General features: G+C 32.7%; 1 protein-coding gene and 2 long non-coding RNA genes across 8 annotated transcripts; 2 read left to right on the forward strand and 1 right to left on the reverse strand.

Annotated features, from left to right (window-relative positions):
• Nucleotides 1–292: 292 nt before the first annotated feature.
• LOC107069810 (uncharacterized) lies at nucleotides 293–18,373 on the forward strand. Of its 5 annotated transcripts, none has more exons than XR_016177767.1 (15): nucleotides 293–431; nucleotides 1,271–1,402; nucleotides 3,133–3,304; nucleotides 3,938–4,119; nucleotides 4,223–4,374; nucleotides 4,448–4,629; nucleotides 5,615–5,832; nucleotides 5,978–6,191; nucleotides 7,902–8,629; nucleotides 9,202–9,492; nucleotides 13,300–13,513; nucleotides 13,596–13,770; nucleotides 14,188–17,452; nucleotides 17,570–17,708; nucleotides 18,236–18,373. It is a non-coding gene; the product is annotated as an uncharacterized LOC107069810 (long non-coding RNA). The 5 variants fall into 5 exon arrangements; XR_016177754.1 differs by lacking the exon at nucleotides 293–431 and adding an exon at nucleotides 6,504–6,649; XR_016177762.1 differs by lacking the exon at nucleotides 293–431 and adding an exon at nucleotides 9,597–10,994.
• Nucleotides 646–18,883, reverse strand: l(1)G0289 (plexin domain containing lethal (1) G0289). Of its 2 annotated transcripts, XR_001476163.2 has the most exons (9): nucleotides 18,287–18,883; nucleotides 4,481–4,992; nucleotides 3,960–4,355; nucleotides 3,681–3,873; nucleotides 3,400–3,609; nucleotides 2,672–3,070; nucleotides 2,446–2,582; nucleotides 2,096–2,350; nucleotides 646–2,011 (listed from the first exon to the last, which is right to left on the reverse strand). XR_001476163.2 is itself a non-coding variant. In XM_015327419.2 (8 exons), the coding sequence occupies exons 1-8, from the start codon at nucleotides 18,426–18,428 to the stop codon at nucleotides 2,282–2,284; spliced, it is 2,058 nt and encodes a 685-aa protein (XP_015182905.1). In that variant the 5' UTR covers nucleotides 18,429–18,883; the 3' UTR covers nucleotides 646–2,281. The 2 variants fall into 2 exon arrangements, 1 of the variants encoding a protein (XP_015182905.1); XM_015327419.2 differs by having other exon boundaries at nucleotides 646–2,350.
• Nucleotides 18,488–19,322, forward strand: LOC149033539 (uncharacterized). Its single transcript, XR_016177769.1, has 2 exons — nucleotides 18,488–18,627; nucleotides 18,879–19,322. It is a non-coding gene; the product is annotated as an uncharacterized LOC149033539 (long non-coding RNA).
• The last annotated feature ends 53 nt before the right edge of the window (nucleotides 19,323–19,375 follow it).

Raw genomic sequence — 19,375 nt, forward strand, 5'->3', positions numbered from 1 at the left:
AGGAGCCCTTCCCAGTCGTTTCCCGGGTTTTTCGTTAAAGTGAAGGTGAGTCGCATAATGTTATACATATAATATATTAAATTGTAGTGCAATATTAGTGTATTACAGTGACAGAAGCTAGAAGATGGATATATTCATTTATTTCCGTGTAAATATGTTATTTCTTTTTAAAATATCCTCTTTCTGTAATTTTTACCGTATTTCAATTATTGTCACGGGGGTCTAACGATACCCCATATTTGAGTGAAGTATATACATTACTGAGGATAACCTAGTGCGCATGCGTGACTTTACGTTGGCATTACTGAGGATAACCTAGTGCGCATGCGTGACTTTACGTTGGCATTACTGAGGATAACCTAGTGCGCATGCGTGACTTTACGTTGGCAATGGCATTACTGTTTTCAAGTGGATACGAGCCGGTCGTAAGCGTGAGTAATTTATTATACATTTTTATCATTTTTATTTAATATTTCGCACATTTTTAGAATAATATTAATAATTAATATAAGTTAATGCGTTGAATAATTATACAAAAGTATTTTAATTGTTTTTAGTATATTATTAATATGCAGGTATCTGTATTTTAAATCCCGAGTAATTGTATGCGAAAAAGTGGAAAATGTCTGATTTACAACAACAAAATCGTAATAATTATAATATTTATTATCACAAACTATGAGTTAAATCGTACAATGTTATTAAACTAATAGGGATTCTTTTATAAATTTGTTTGCTTTTTTATTCTGCGCGTTTTCTTGATATCTAAGGCGTTAATTATTAATATTATCCAAAGATACATATTTTTGTTTTATTCATAATAAAATAATATCATATCATTAACAAAATTTTTAATTGATTATTACATTCTCTCGAAAAATTCGTATTTATTTATGATAGAACGAATATTTTCTAAATGATATTTTAATTAAATATCAATTTTCTATAATTAACTTCATATATTCAAAATACATAATTGCATCTTTTAAAAAAATATTATAATAGATTATTATTATGCTCTTTAAGGGATAAAAATTTGTCCGAAATTTGTTAAAAGGCACCTTTAGACAGTGTAAATTCGCTTACAATTAGATAAAAATAATATATATTATCCTTAAAAAACTACTATATATACATACAATCGTGATCTAATAATTATTCATCGAATATGGATATAAAATTTTTCCTTTGTTTTTTTTTTTTATCTTTTTGTATCATCTTCTATTTTTTTTTAACATTTTCTCATTTTCATTATTATTTAAAATTGCAGATATGTGCGCATATCAGTGTGTTGTGTATTAGAGGAACGATGAAACTACAATCAAATTATAAACCATAGAATATTCTTCGAAAATTTTGGAATGTACCAAAGCGAATATTATCATTTACAAAATTAAGATTGGTAAGTAAATATTCATTCAAATAATGTCTATAGTTTCATCGTGACCACATGATAAAAACTGATATTATTTGAGAGCGATCTTCGACTTGATTTTTCTTCGATTCAAAAAAAAAATCACATACTTTAAAACAATATCATTGTAATAATTGATCTAACGATAAAAAAAAAACGAATTCTTAAACAATAACAAGATATACCGCATGCTGCTAAAATCACATAAATGCTCGACACTCAGGCTAAGTTACCCATCCTTGATCTTCACCATTTTCTTCTGAGAGTATTATAATCACTCTTTTATACATTTGATTTTAACGATTAACATGTATAGTAAACACTTTTGTTAAAGGTCTTTATATGTGACAATGTTACACGCAAGACTTTTAACTTTTGTAATAATGCAATATGCATGCCACTATCGTGTCCTGATTGTTGCTTCTGAGTCCATCAAATGCGAGTTCGAGCTCATTGATCCTTGGTTTGTTTATAAAATAGTTTATATAAGTAACTCATAGATTTCATTCATTGATGCCTCTTGTAGGAATGATATTTTCAGCATTCTCTTCTTCAAGGATCACATCATTTGCTTACAAGTTGACATGGTCAAAACATCTGAATGTAGTTAATCAATGATAAAATATATTTATATATATATATATATATATATTTATAGATCTGCATATACTTGATCTTAACTTGTATTATTGCAAATTTTGCTGGAAGGACATGCTTCTCTCATTGTCCAAGCAAACGTTTTATAGATGGGTATGTACTTTTGTCGTGTCTGGTGTTCACAGTAGTATACAATTAGTAGGAAGTTTGGTCCAGCAGTTCTGTATTCTTTCATTTCTGTTAATTTTCTCATATTTTGCCTATGTGTGATCACATATGGATTGTTGCAGCAGTGTAACGTGCTTCCCCTCTTCGCCAGCTCCACTGACTTGGTCGGTACTAAAAGATTAACAATAGGATTATGAATATTCACTCTTTGTAATTAGGAACAATAGTCCATTTAAAAATATAGAACGTTAGAGATTTAAATTTACCCTGATTAACATTTGTCCGGATGCACTGTGAGGATTACGATATGCATATGCAACCCATCCTCCTAAACCAGCAATCAGAGTGACCACAAGGAGAATTCCAATTATACCTGACACACTCATGTTCATATTATCTCGAGCTGCAAAAGGTATTCATTGTGCAGTCTTCCAAATATTTATTAATTAATTAGAATCTTAATTAATTAAGTCTAACTGTTTCTAAACTCACTATGTTCTAAAGGACTGTTTCCTGGACTTTTCTTCTTCACGATAGATTTACTTATGTTAGCATCTTCTTCTGTATGCACATGTCCATCGTGATCATGTCCTTCTTCTTGTTCCTTGTAAACAGTCGTTGGTGATGGACATTTGTCCACTTCTTTAATATGTCTAATGTCACAACCTTTTAATAGCCAGTTTTGTCGTGATCTGAATGTACCAGTACTACACTGATTCAATTCGGGACACCATTTGCAATCAAAATCTGTTAACTTTGTTATGCAATCGTGGCAATTATCCATTTCCAAGCAAGTGGGTAATGCACGCAAATAAATGACCGTCCAATTTTTGATGTCTTGTCTGTTGAAATTGACACGATGGTATTCGTAGATCGTTTTTCGACGAACAACTATTAGAACAAAGCATAAATAATAAATTAGATTTCTAATTCATTTTTGTATCGCTTTTTAGAATTTTTGAACGAAGAAAATGAAGAAAATGAAGAAAAACAAAAAGAACGAGAGAATAGGATGGACTGTGTTCCAGTAATCTCATAGGACGTTTTTAGAACTGGCAACCAGCCAGTCTTTATACGTTATGCTAAAATTAAACGATACCAGGTGGAGATCGAGACTACACTCAAGTAAGTCTGTGACATGTCTAGAGCAACTGATGAAAAAAACGAAAGGCTTTTGTCTGCGAAAATAGACAAGAAAAAAGAACAAATATAAGACTTACAGAATACTGTCCTGTCCATAATGTAAGCATCACTGAGTCCAACCTTGACAGGATGTGTAGTGTCTTCTATTTGTTCTACTATGAAAGGAATAACAGAATAGACGAAAACGATGTCACCGTTTTGATGCAGAGTTACTTGGAAAGTAAATGAACCATCTGACTGCTTCTCTTGCAGATAAACTTTTTCCCATTCGACCGTAAATGAAGAACCTAGAAATATTTGTAATAGTTAGATAGTATGTAAGAATGATAGGAATAAGATTTATATATGTATTGCTCACCATTATCGGCATATTTAACAAAACTTTCATTGGAAAGTCTTGTGTCGAAATTCGCCATAAGTGGTGCAATGTATTGAGTGGCAGCTAGCCAACTATGTACATACTCTCCAGTATATAAAAAGCCACCCGTTGCAATGGTAATATTACGAACTTTGTGACCATAGAATGGGAAGTCAAATTTCAATTTGACGGTCTAAACAACAATGAGATAGACATGCATTTTATTTATTAATATTCATTGTTTTGTTATAAAAAAGAGAGAAGAGATCATTTTCTTACTGCTGCACGACGATGACTTTTGCTAAGCAAATTATTAACACGAAGATCAGGATGATTATCCATGTCAACCCAATATGACTTTGCAAATTTTTCATCAATGATGAATGAACTGTTGTAATACTGATGTGTATCCATCTCGGTCTTGGTGATATTGTTTTGTGTGAGTGATTTATTGAATGAATTCATATCAGAAAACTTGGTGATGGATATGTCACCTATATCTGTATCTGACTGTTCCTTTTCATTACTATTGTCTTTTGCAGTGGTAGGCTCCGAAACCTCTGGAACCTTTTTGCTTTGATCGTTGTTGACTGCTTCACTGACATAGCCTCCTTCATTAATATCCGATTCCTCAGTGGTGTTACCAGGTCGTTGCTGTGTAGCACTTCCAGTTACCTAAAAATGGATTATTCAAGTTAGTAGCTCATATTGATAAAACGAATGTAATTCCTTTTAATAGAAGATTAAAAATAATAATATTTTTATAGGAGAAAATAGCTCAGAAGATATACTAAACGTACTGGATTCATTGGCTGAGATACAACAACTGACTTCTTGGACGTAACTTCAGATTTTTGTGTAGAAACCATTATACTTGGAGTGGTGCTAGAAACTGCCTCGTGAATCTCTGGTGCTCCACTAATCGTCGAATAGGAACTATTATCTGATTGTGAGTTTTGTGTTACATTAAGAGATTTTTGTGGTTGCTGTTGCTGTTGTTCCTGTTGTTTCAGGTTTTGTTGAAGCGTCGATTGTAGTTGCATATTTATCTGATGATTAATAGAAGTTTGTTCTGACCCTTGCTGTTGCTGTTGCTGTTGCTGCTGTTGCTGTTGCTGTTGCTGTTGCTTCTTGTCATCAGTCAATTCAACTAGAGGTTCTCTATCGGAATTTATCTTGTCGTTATCCATAGCCTTCCGACGTTCTCTATGGAGTAGTTCTCCTTCAGGAATGAAGGAAATATATGGAGATTTATAATCGATCGATGATTTTGCATTTGACATGATTCCATAATATCCATAGTGTTCATAATCTGTAAAAAATGAATAACAATCGAATGAACTATATAAAGTATTAAACGTTAACGTAAAAATGACTCAGTGTCTAAAATGTAGAGTTGGAATCAGGTCGAAGAGATTCATTTGATGGATTAGACAGGACTAGCTTTTAATTCATATTCTGTTCGCGTGTGCCTATACAGGCACGACCAATTCAATGTTATTAATTCGTATGCCGAGGACGAGTTAACGCGTAAGGGCAATTTATTCTTCATCGATGAATCACAATGATCGTATATGTACTCGTTGATCTTTAATACTGACGAACTAAACATCCTTGCATTCTCTAACTGTTTATTTAGAATTCAATGAATTTGGCTTACCAAAAAATGTTATTTATTTATAAAAAATTGAATGAAGTAACAGATTTCTATTAAGTAACTAGTTTGTACTTTTTGAAAAGTAACTTAATGTATAATATATCAACACATACATCGAGTTTAGTAAGCAGGGCAAACGATCAACCGGATAAGGCAATGATTGGCGTTGCAACGGATCACCATGATACCAGCTGACGTCGGGAATAAAATATACGAAGCCTATGTCTTTTTTTATCATCATTACATGTATCTTACAGTCGTTAACTTCTTGTTTTAGGATTAAAATACGCGAATGTTGGATCAAAGAAGAAGGATCTGAAGTTTTGTCAAGCATAAAAGAGGAGGAAATTCATTAGTGACACCTCGAAGATATGTTTAGGTGAAAATCCATGACGCGAGTATGCATGAGCGCGCGCATCTGTCAGCAACAACTATAATAATTTCCTGAACATGATTCACGTCGTCTAACCTGTTGACCGTTAATGGCCGAGGGAAGTAATAGAATTGTTTTGAATATGACGACATTGACTTGTTAATATTTTATTTATTGCATATTTCTAAATATTATGTACAAAAAATTGATCCAACGACTATTGCACTTAAATGCATTGAATTTATTTTTCTATTTTCTAACAGGAAGGTAGAGAATATAAAGGAGAAAGAATTTTGACACGTATATGCAGCCTTGAACTATCGAGAAAAAGAAAGAAAGAAAATGTTTACGGTGTCTTTATCTCAGTGCTAATGGAAATTAAATGTCGAGACGGTATTTCCCTTGCAAATACGAAGATTAGTCTATACTTGTCAAGGACGAATACTGAAAACCACTCATGCAATTATGGACATTCTATTTGGTAAATTGTTTCCAATTATTCGGATAACGACACGATGATTTCTATTGTCGCAAAAGATATTATACGATCGCATTATTATCTTTGCAATTTACAAAGAGAATAATTAATGAATAATGAATAATAATTTGACTAGATGAAGCATTTAAAAAATCACACCCTTCTTTTTATTTCAAAGTAACTCTCGAGTGATAAAATAGATCTTTTCTTTTACATCATTCCATTCAATTGCTAGATATATAAAAAACAAATTATTTCAAGTTTAATCGCAGTATAATAATTAATTTTTTGTCTATTTTCTTTTTTCTTTCTTAGGAAAAAAGGAAAAAAAAGCGAAAGCATAAAACGAACGTCCTCCGAGGAGTAATTTATTTTGACATATTCGGTATACGCAACAACGACCTCGTTCTATATACTTTTAAGGAAGTTTTTATCGACGAGTGTCCTTTGCATTAAATTATGTATGACATTTTAATCTTACGCTATTAATGAGTATAGTTTAATCTTGTTTTTGAAGTGAAAGAGATGAGAAGGACTTTTTTTTACTGTAGTGCCAAGAGTTTATCGATGAAAAATATGATGATGAATTAAAAATGTATAGCGATTAATTATTATTTTTATAAATATAATCGAGATTTATTACAAATTAAAATTTGATATTATATAATTGTTTATCATTGCTTCATGATGCAAACAGAATTTTGATATAAAATATCTATGATCAAATCGTTGTAAAAGATTTCTTTTGTTCAGGATACACCCACGTATCTATTCTCTCTCTCTCTCTCTCTCTTTTATATTCTCCATGGAACACTATTTGACCGGAAATGGTGTGGCAATGTCAATGTTACTCACATAATTACTATAAAGATACGCATGTGTAGATACGAACTATACAGAATCTACAATCGAATTGTCATCGTTTAGTTAAATTATTTCGAAGCGTTTTCAACAATTTATTTCATTAAAAATGATTAGAAATATTGAAAACAAATAACATACTCGAGTCACGGTTATTAATTTTTTTTTTCTGTAATGACTGGAAGACAAACAAAACGTGAGTTGGCAAATCGATTGTAGGAAAGATTACAAACTATATACGTAGATCATTAGTTCTAAATTCGAAATAATAGGAAGAGATATTTTTTTTATAGATAATCGAACGATCCGAGAGTTCCAGAATTTGTTGGAAAATCAATATTATTTATAGAATATTATTAATTATTTTGTATTTCATATAATGATCGTTTTATAGTATTCTCAATTTATCATTTATCTTTTTAAAAGAAAATTCACACAACGGCGCTTATCATCTTTTAAATTAAAAACCATTTCCGTCAGAAGTTTTTTTCTTGTTTTTTTTTTTTTTTTTTATTTTTATTTGCAGCTCTTTCTTTTTATTTATTTCTCGGAGATACGTTCCCTCAGCTTTTCCATCGAGTTACTCTCTCTCTCTCTCTCTCTCAACGTTTGGATTTTTCAACATCTTTGCGTTATCTTTGATCGCGTAGCAAAGCAAAACATAATTAGTACCCACACGCGAGATCTCGTGTTATCTATGTAGTTCTACCTACGACAAATATCTTCTCACCATTTTGCGTCTTTTTCAATACACTAAATTCAATAAGATTATTTACAAATCGTAAACAAATATTTTCTACAAAATTTTATATGCTAAGATAGAGATTAAAAATCATGTTAATTTTGTTTCAGGTTCACGGTGAAAAAGAAAAATTGCTAGAACAAAAATAGAACGTCAAAGATGTCTCTATACTTTTGTAATCGTTGTTAAATCTTCAAGGATCTTGATTATTCCAAGTAGAAGAAAATGAAAATGTAATGTAAGGAACGACAGAGTTCGTGATTCGCACGAAAGATTCTTCTCCGCGTCTGGAAGAGAAACGTCGACGGCATAAAGAATCGATTCTTCGGAGTCCAGCGACCCTTTAGCTTCATCCGCAAATCGAAAACGTCGTTGACCATTGAATGCGTCGTCTGGGATGCATCTGTATATGCATTGTATCTGTGTATATTGATGACATCTACAGGGTGTTCTCGTTCAACATCTCACAAAGTGTTGTAATAAATTAATACATTGTTTCTTTTTTCATGTACAAATTGTAGGATAACATTTGAGTCATTTATTTTGTTGATACAATAATGAAGAAAAAGAGAAAGAGATAAATTAAGGATAAAGATTATATCTTGTGAAATTTACAAGTCGTGTTAACTTCAAGGTTTCTCGAGATCTTGAACGAAGTCGAGATGAGCGTAGGTCGTCGCCGAAGAAACGAAATAAAAATTCCATAAGTTTATAGAGAAGAAGAAGCCGGTGAGGGGGAAGTAAAGTAGGAGGAGTAGGCGCCGCTGGGTAATCGACCGATCGAGTTTGACCGGAGTTGATCGTTGGACGACCTTGGAAAATATCGTCTCTCTCGAAGGTAACTTCATCAAGAAGTCTCCTTTCAACTTTACTTTAGCTTCATCCTTTAATACATTCAGAAAATTAATATATTTCAAAACAGATGTTATTTCAAAGAGAAAATCAAGAGAAGATACTAGAGTCTAAATTTGGATTTAATTATGATATCAAGATATGCGTAATGTTATATTTCGTAATAGAATTGATAGATTTTGTCTTGTTTTTTTTTCTAATCAAAAGGTAATAAGAGACATAGGGCAAAGAGTGGCACGACGCGCATAAATCGCACGACTCGGGTGTCTTCTCGCAAGTATAAGAATGCGGGTAACTGCATACGAAGCACGGAACCAGTTTTTAAAACGTGACTCACGATTGTCCCGTATCATACGCGACACCCCGTAAAAATAGCATCGGGGAGAACCCGTTCTTAGGGCTTGTCACAATACAGCTTGCCTTGATTTTCCTTTATATCTTCTATAAACAAAGATTTTTCCTTATACTATTCCTCTTTTTTTTTTTTTTTTTAAATCAATGCATATAAATTGTACATTATTTTCTTGATTAATAATATATATGTAAATTCTTTTCTAGGTTCATTTAAAAACTACAACATCAATCGGTTGGTACCGACCATTGATTTGACTAGACTAAGTTGGAAAGTTTTGAAAGGAACTACCATGGACACATTAACATTATTATGTGTATACAGTTATGTCACCGGTTAAACGAATAAAATATCAGCAAGAGGATGTGAATATTGCATAAACTTCTGTCTATCGCGTCCGGAAATACAAACTGATATAAATCCTGTTAGTCTATATTCATTTCAAGAATTTTTATGTCATCATCTGAATCCAAGAAGGAAAAAAACGGATAGATAAGGTTCTTTTTTATTATAAAAATATTACCTATTGCATATGTGATGTCTTTTTCAAGTCTTCCAAATTCTTTTGTAAATCAATAATCATAAACGATTAACGATATAGATCAATGATGGTTTAAAAGAAAAAAAAAAAAAAGGTATCACACGTGTTGTTAGTGCAATATCTTCGCATAATTATTGCGAGAATAATGAGAAGTCCCTTCGCCGGAAAGGAACGTCGTCGTCCATACATTCTGACCCGATTCTCTAACATTCTCCGAGGTACCATTACACAATTAGAGATAACAACGGATCGTGGGACCGAACGAAGTCGAAACGATGCAGTTAGTTTCGATCGTAAACGTCACACCGATATTTCACGATCTCTCTTCTTATTGTTACCTTTGTTTTTCACTCTCTACGAATCATGACGTTTATCGCACCTAGATCTACGATCGAGATATTGTTTTTTCATTTTTATTTAATGACAAAAGTAACGTTCAAAATTCTTAGAAACTGCACTGTTTTTGTCCTACGATTAAATATAATAGAAATATGTGATAACATATGCGACGTAGCAATTATTAATCTTTGACCGGTGTTTATAAATGAAAAATATTTTTCCAAGTTGTTTTATGCGTAAATATGTTTATCTATGCATCGGTCGGTGATCCGTTTCCTTTTTCTAACATTTTCTAGCATTTTCTAGCATAAGATTGGCGTTCTAAAGCAAGTGACACGTCACGAGCTTGCTCGACCCGTTTTGTGGAATTTCGTTTATTGCCAGATGTCGCGGAGACATATAATTCACAAGTTTAAATGACAGATAATTGCTATGTATCTCTCTCAACTCTCTCAACGCTCTCAACGAAAGAAACATAACAAAAGAAGTAACTGGCTCAACGTTATAGTTTCCTCGAAAAAGTACTCTTTCGAAATTTCATTTGAATTTCGCGGAAAATTATGACGTCGAGACAGACAATATTTTTATTGGTTAACACAAATAATGAATTTTGATTGGTCGAAATAAATCATGAATTCTGATTGGTTAATAGAAAAAAAATGATAATTTCGATTATTATCGATCGATTTAAATTGAAAATCCATTGCAACGCGATTTATCTTGCGTTTCTAGATCGTATTTTTAATCGTTTAATAATAGTGTTGTTAAAAAAATTGATTGTGAAATGTAATTAGAAAAAAGGGAGAGAAAGAGAGAGAAAAAGGAGAAGAATATTATGTACATAGCTGGAGGGTTAAATCCTGTTGCGTTGGTCGCACGAGCCACTCAAGAATCTTACGTCTGGCGCCAAGCTTGATCATGGAAAATGGTAGGAGAAGATGGAGAAGGAAAAAACAAGAAAAAAGAAATAAACGACGTCTCGAAAAAAAAAAGTATACTCTCCTTCTCCCTTTCTCTTTTTCTCTTTCTTGTACAAGTTCAGTTTTCTTATAAGACTTAACGAAGAAGAAGAAGAAGAAGAAGATGAAGAAGAAGATGAAAAGGATTGCGTATAACACTGTACGAGTATAGCCCTATACACTCCATTAATCATTTTTTTGTTCTTTTCAAGATATGTCCGTTAAAAATTCTCGTAAGATCGAGGAAGCTGCTAAAGAAGATGATTACGTCAATAGAACTTTAAAGATTACTCGTTTCTTTCAGACAAAACGATGACTCGTGTAAATCCTTGTCTATTCTCTCTGTGCTTCGTACACCTAACATACTTGTACATATAAATATATATACAAAGTTATATTATTAGAACAAAACGCACGTGTCTCACGTTCATTTTCTTCTAAAAGGCACGACGAACGCATTGCAATACGTTGCCGTTGACGAACACGATCGCTCTTGTGCATATGAAGAGCCATTTAAACGACAATGCGACGATGAAGTACAATTGCGTTCTCCCGTTCGAGAGGGGAACCCCTATAGCAATATATATAAGCTTCATAATAACCATTTTTCCTCTCTCAATCTAAGCTCGATTATCTTTCGCGAGCATATTCGCTATTTCGATAGGAAATCTTTGTCAAATCTTTTTGATAGAAAAAATATGTAATATTAAATAGTTAGATTTTAAAGATATCAAATAATGTTGTAATAAGTATTGTAACTTTTGCTTTAGCAATGAAAATCTTTAATGAATACTGTCGAAATACTAACGGCAAAGGGAAGTAACGTTATGTACGCTTTCCCTTCCGTGGTACCGCTTTTGTATGATCCTTGGAGAAATCGTTCTGATTTACAGTACTAAGGTCGACTTCTCACTAAAGAATGAGAAGAAAAAAAGAAACAAATAACTATTGTTTTACTTATTTTCATGAAATATATAACATTATATATACTATATAAAATATCGTTTAAACGACGAAGAAGTCTGTACGAGAGATATAAATGTTTGATAACGTATGATTCCGTTTTTATACTTTGTAAATAGAGTTATCAAAGTGACACCTAAATAATTTCGATATTCTTGTGTACATAATTGAAAATTTATAATTTGATATGAACGGAATATTCGACGGAATTACCAAAATTAGAATTTGCTTATGGCTTTGAAAATAACGTTGGTAGGGAGATAATTAATTAGTTTAAACGCGTGTGAACGATGTACAAAACACACCGACATACATAGGTTGAGCGTACAGAAAGGGGGATCGGTTAGTCTCGAAAGTATTCTTCAAAAGGCACGATCGGTGACGGTGTCCTGAGCTCGTCGATACGCCACAAGGATTTTCAGGCCAGTGAACAGTATAATGACGCGAGCACGAAACCGTGTAGGTACAAAAAAAACAAAGAGAGAGAGAGAGAGAGAGAGAGAATAAGAGAAAATAAAAGAGCGAAATGCATAACTTGAATAATTTTCAAAAAAGATTTAACCGCGGATAGGTAATAATTAATCAGTTGATTTATAAAGCAAGGTTAATTCAAATGCGTTGATAATCTTCTCATGTCTACTGTCTACTACGTTATGAATACGTCTTTGTTTTTCTATTATTCTTTCTAATCCGATGTATTTTATTCTAAGAAGTAGAAAGAAAAAAAACTGGTTATTCTAGACCACTGCAGTCTGTAACTCAATATTATCTAGCTTTATTATCTTTTCTCGAATAGTTTTGAGGAAAAAATATTCAGTTATAAAGACACTTGTGTTGAATTTTCTTTTTCATTTTTGATACAACTTTTTTTTTTTTTTTTACATTAGTACCATATTTTAATAACAATGACGTATAGATAAAATTCTCTAATTAATGTCGAAGTTGTGTTAGAATATTCATATCGGGGTAATTAATTAAACATTGAATTGATTTTGTTACTTCAACGAAGCACGATTTATTATTAAATTTACCAAAAACGATTAAGTTTTTTTTTTGCGTAATGCGTATACGATTTCGAAGAATATTTTAGATAAATGCGAGGTCGTTATAATGTATGTAATACATTATAATATTTAAATGTTTGTAAAGATGGTTGCTACATCTTTTGTATTTACTTTTCTGCTGTTTTTTTTTTTTTTTTTATCTCTTCGGTATTTAAAAACGTAAAAGTTAAGTGTCAATTTCATGGATGGAAAAAAGAGAAAAGATAATAAACCTCGGTTATATCTTCGCGGTTGAATTTCTCTATCGTAGAAAGCTACGATGATAACCGAACGTTCTTTTCTTCTTAACAAAACACTTACAAACAAACACGTTGAAGGAAACTCGATCGATCATTCGTTATAGTCCCATTGCTTCGTTTTAAAACCACGATATTGACCTACTCGTGTGAACGAAAGATAATTTCTCTTTCTTATATTTTTATTTCTTTTTTTTTTCAGATGCTGCACCAAAAAAAACAGATCTAAATAGCTATCGTACGGACAGATATCTTAAACAACGCTATATGATAATTATAAGCAAGCACAGTTTGATTAATAATTACATCATCAATGTAATAAGATATTTGAATCATCCAGATTAAATTATTCAAGAAGCATAAATCATCGTGATCGTGATTATCATCTTATCCACTGGTCAATCTTATTATTATAAGTTAGTTATATTACAATTTTTATTGTAAATTATATACATCAATTTAAATGGTTAATATTTTTAATAATGATGATTATTATAGAATAGAAGATAAATAAGAAAAAAAAAACAACAAAAAAACATGCAACTAATCGTAAAAAAAGGAGAAACGGAAGGGATTGTATTATTGGTCGACAAGCTTCCGGTTTGAAGCCCTCTCTCTACGCGGAGACCATTCTAAGCATTTGCCTGGCCTCCTCCGTTACACCTACGCACGTGTGAGTACGTTTTAAACATGCGCATCTATGTGTATATATATATATATAAATACATATGTCCTGTGTATGCATATAGATATAGTTATGTATATATGCACATAGATAAGTCCAACGTATATTTTTACAACGCTTTACACGCGTGTGCTTACGAGCATGTACCGAGAGAGAAGCTCGAGTTCATCGAACTCGTTGCATTTTCGCGCTTCGAGTATAGTTTATATGTTCTCTCATCCAATTCGTCGAAAATCTATTTATCGATGATCTTATTCAAAGAAATTCAACGATATTAATTGATTGTATTTATCCTAGATTCGAAAAAAAACGTATAAATTTAAAATAAAAATAATGATGATATCTTCTTTTGCAGATTTTATACGACTGATAAAATATTCAAAAATGTTCGATGTATGTTTACAGATAAAAAGGCTTCGTTTACAAATCAAAGTAAACAGTATCGTCATTGGGAGAAGTTAAACATTCATTTACGAAGAAGCGTGTCATGTATACGAATGTTATTATGTACGAGCTCTGCTTGCAAGACGTGGAAGAACGCACGCGTAGAAAAGGAATTTCGTACACCTGGTCGCATTAGAAGATATTCAATAAACGTATTTAGATAAGAAGATTTTATTTACGAAGCAAGTGATGTCGTCACAGAAAGAAAGTCAACGTTCCTTTAGGAAGAAGCCGTGGTGGCTCATTTAGAAACATTGTTTATTAGCTTTCGAGACTTGGAAGAAGAAGAAGAAGAAGAAGAAGCAAGCAAGCAAGCAATCGAATATAATCATTCGAGAAACGTTTTGTTCGCATCAGCTTAATGACCGTATAAAGGGTGCCACGTGCGTGTTTGTTTTCTGGCTGCACCCTTTTCCTCTTCGAAATTCGTCTCGCTCGTCTTTGTCACATACGTTTACCATACTGACTAGTCCCGTTTTATTTTAGTCTTTTTCGTCTCTTTCGTTTTATGTTGCTCGTATACTATGGCTCTACATATGGCATACATATACGCATATATACGTCTGTTATTTTAGAAGCAGAAGCTCAAATAAACTTCGAACTTTCTTTTCTAAGAAAGTTTAGAATTTATCTTTTTTTCCTGCAAGTATAGTAGATTATATATTTGTCAGATTAGAATTAAATTATGGATTAATAAAAATTGTTTAAAAAATCAAGGATCATTTAATTATGTTATAAATAATATTGTAAGTTGTTAATTTTATATAGCAAAATGGGGAAGTTTACAAACATAAGTCGGTATGCATGTGTAACAGGTGTAAAGTATACATATATGTATGTAATACAATAGCTATAGATTACAGAGAACGGTAGACGTTCTACGCACGAAGCAGAAGCCAACACGCGAGTAAAGTTTGAAATTGTTTGTTGTATTTATGATTTACATAGAGATAAGCGGATATCGGGTGAACGTTTCTATCTAAGAAGGGGTTAACTTTTCATAGATAATCATTATAATAATATGTACAATACATATATATATATATATATATTATATAATCGTTTGAATTTTTTCTTTTATTTTATTTACGTAATTTATATTTAGTTCGTTATAGATCACATTAGGTTAAATGTAAATGTTTAAAACGTTTATTGTTACTTTTATCTTTGCGATAATACCAATAATTGTTTTTTCTTCTGAAAAAAAGAAAAAATACGTAATAATTTGTAAGTAACGTATTTGTACAATGCATATGTGTGTATGCACATAAAACGGTAAACACATGTCGCTGAATTTAAACGCATTCAGTTTTTTTTCTTATTTCTTTATTTCTTTTCTCTTTCAAAGGAAGTGGAAAAAACTGAGTAATTATTTAAAAGAATATGATAAAAAAAAAAAAAACTTCTAAGAACATCAACGAGTGTAGCTTAAAACTTCCTGATGACTTCAGAAATTTTTGTTTAAAATAATATACTTTCCTTTAAATCGTGCGAATTTAATTTTGAGTTTAGATTCGTAGTAATATTCTAGATTCAAATGTAGCATGTAAATATAGGTGTATACAGAGACGTGTGTATAAGTAAGCAATAGAAACGCAAAACATTTAGTACGTAGGACGAGTGGCCACTCGTTGAACTCTTTCAATCGCTCACTTGTAAGTTCTTTCACAGTCTTGAATCATAATGATCGCGTTGACGGCAGGAAAAGCACTCGAACTCGACGCTTCTCTCACCATTTCAAAGATTGTTGTTAAGAAGAACCCTTGTCTATATCCCTACACCATATGTGAACAAGATTGTTCACAGAATCGAAAGGGGGAAAGAGATAAAACGACTCGTAGAAGTTTCACAGAACTTTTCTATTCTTTTTTAATTATTATTAGATGATTTTTAAATGAAAAATTTTGTTTGTAGAAAATATTGATTTCAAGGAAAAAGGAAATATCACATGCGTAACGTATGAGAGATGTAAGTTATAGTTTGAATAATTTAGTGTTTAGGTAACGCATTTGGAAGTAAAAGAAGAAGAAGAAGTTGATGGCTATGATTTCTAGTCAGCTTTGTAATGTACAAAGTATATATGTCTACGTATAGCCATTGGTAGCGATAAAAAAAATGAGGACAAAGTATAGTGGGAATAGATTCGCAGCGACATAAAATGCGGTCAGGTAAAAATGTATTCTAACATCAACTTGAGTATAAGTTGTCAAAGGAAAAGTTTTATTGTTTCTATTATATCGATTTTATAGTTCTTCGCAGTTAGTAAAAATATGCGACTATGTGAATTGCCTCGTTTTTGAATTTTGAATATTGCGCCATTTCGTTTATTTTCAAAATGGTTGCTTTCCTGAATGAGAGTAGTCAAAACAGCTTTTAAATTAATAATTGTGTTTGTTTGTTTTTTTAATATAGAAGTGATGAGTGATTTTGAATTAGGATTTCATCAGCATACTACGATTAAATGATTGTTAAATCTAAATTAGTCACCCGTTATGTTAGCACGAACATCGTAAGTAACTTATACAACTTACGACTGTATCGAAGGAATTATATACGCTCGTTCGTGAAACAAGTAGTTTGAGAAGGACAGTGAGAGGAAAACAAAAAAAAAAACATAAGAGAAATAGAGAGATATAGAAAGATATTTATGCGTAGTTAGGAAGTTGATATTATAATAAATATTTGTATGCAATGAAATACACAATCTAAATCATCAAAATACGAAGCTTAGGCATCATACCAAAATTGATTAGTATACGAATATCGATTAAGCTTTAGATCGATTATGTATTTTAATTAATCGAGGAAAATGTATGAAAATATCGTGGGACAAAATAATCAAGCGTTTAGTGGAACCCTTGGGTAAAACGCTTGTCGTGCTGCACGACGATGCACATATCTCATTTTATGATCTCCTTAAACGAGCCGCTTACATTCTCAAGATTGTAATTCCTGCACACAAATCTTTATTTTCTCTCGCTTTTTTTCTCTTTCCTTTAATCTTATAAGTCATTTAATAGTTTGGAACGTGACCTAAGAAAAATTCTAGAAATTTTCCTCAAATGCATTTAAAAAATAGTTTGAAAATATTTCAAATATTATCTATAAGTAATAGCCAATCAGCGTGAGACTATGGTCACCGTGATCGACCAATAAAAATTCATAAATGGCCTGAAATTTGGACCAATCAGAGGCAGTCGAGAAAAAATCTCATCAAAGGTTTAAGGTACGAACGTTATCCCGTGTATTTAATAAAATAACTGTTAAAAAAAAAGATTTTCAACAACTAAAATACCATAAATAAATTCTATAAGTGTTCAACTAAAGAAAATATATGTTTCAGAGAGAAAACTGAAGAAATATGAAGAAAAAAATAAGAAAACAAGATACCGAGCAAACGAATTCGAAGGACGAGAAAGACGTTAGGGGATTCTGGCGCGAAATTCAAAAATTTCGAAGAAATATTCTCACCGTGAGAGAAGGTTTGTATATGTTTAGAAGATTAGAAAAAGCGTTAACGTAATAGGACTAGAAACAAAGGTGAATCTGTAATCTCGAGGTTAAAATAGTGTTTGAAATGAGAAGGAGTTGAGACTCGATGGAATTGCGTAGTAGCCTGCGTAGGAAGAGGCGTTTCTTGCTCGTTCAACAGGCTAACTTTTCCCCTTCCCCCTCTATATATCTCTCTCTCTCTCTCTCCTTCTGTCTTTTTTTCTTTCTTTTTCGTTCTCCTCTTCGTCTTCGTCGCGTCAGCAAACTCGCTATCCTTCTTACCCGACCTCGCGACTGTATTTCTATCTTTCTCTTTCTTTGAGGTTGTTCGTAGCGGACAACCTTCTTCTTTGCGTTGCTCGTTCCTCTCCCACTCCTTTCTCTCTTCGTCTCAGTCCTTCTCTCTTTCTCTGTCTCTTTTTTTCTCCCCAAACTTTTTCATTTCAGTTTTTGAAGGACTTTAACGCATTACTGTCCTAAAGGAAAATCCTTTCCTATCCTTTTCTTCTCTTTACAGATAGAAGAATAGAAGAAGGATAAGAAGATGGGCAGAGATGGGCTTACTCACCAGACTGACCAATCGCCAGGGATGACGAGCTACAGCAAAGCAGAACGACCAGGAGTAGTAGTACGTAAGGCCATTGTGAAGGAGAAGAAGAACCGGTCGCCTCATAGTCGCCACGTTCTGAGCACCACCGTTCACACGCCATATTTACAACCTCGCTAAAACTCTCCCGCGCCCAAGGAATTTAGAAATCCCCTGTGCGCGGTTTACGTAGCGCACGGTGCCGTCTACCTCGCGCCTTCGACGAGGAACGTTTAGGGGAAAGGTGGGAACAAGGGGGATACTGAGAAAGAGAGGAAGAGAGAGGCAGGCGGATGCTACAGGAGGAGTTGCAAGTGGGAGAGGTGAAAAAAAAAAAGAAAAAGCAGAACGAGTGTGAGAGAAAGAAGGAAGTTCTTGTAATCTTTTTAAATTGTTAAAAGGATAAGGAACAAGTCTCCTCTCCAACTTGTTTTTTAATTTCAGGAAACGTAGCTCTCTTTCTCTTGCTTCCTTTTTTTTTTTTATCCTCTTGGTACTGACAATATAATCCTTATATTATTCCAAGTTTTAACGCTATTACAATGATATCCTTATGATATCCTTTTCTCTTTAGTAAAGATTACTTGTTGGAAGCGAGGGCGCGCACGGTACAACAGAGCACTTGTATGCGAAAGAAGGCACAAATGCTTAAGGAGAGATGCTGAAAGGGGAAGAAGGAACTCGAAGGAACTTTGTCTCGAAGCTCTCAAACCGGTACCAGACGAACAACGATAACGAGTGCCTGCGGCGGGAACGGCATGTCGGCTCTCACTGCCGGTCGTACGAAGCTACAACTCTTGGTGAGCTAGCCCTCTCTTTTTCCCTCTTCACTCCACTTCTCTTCTCATCAACCTTTTTCTTGCTGCTCTTTCTTTTCTCTTTATCTCTTTCCCCTTCCATTTGATATCCTTTTTATCTTTAAAGAAGTCTACCTACCTGGGGTAACTTCTTGTGGGTGTCGATAAAACTCAAATTCGATCGATAAAATAATGTAAATAAATAAAATCATACAAGAAAATTCTTTTTCATTAATTACCTTGATGTATTTAAAGAACTTTTGTATTTATAGAA

The sequence above is a fragment of the Polistes dominula genome, unplaced genomic scaffold (genome assembly GCF_049000335.1).
Source record: "Polistes dominula isolate Pdom_NZ unplaced genomic scaffold, Pdom_raw_medaka contig_32, whole genome shotgun sequence".
NCBI classification, from domain to species: Eukaryota; Metazoa; Arthropoda; class Insecta; order Hymenoptera; family Vespidae; genus Polistes; species Polistes dominula.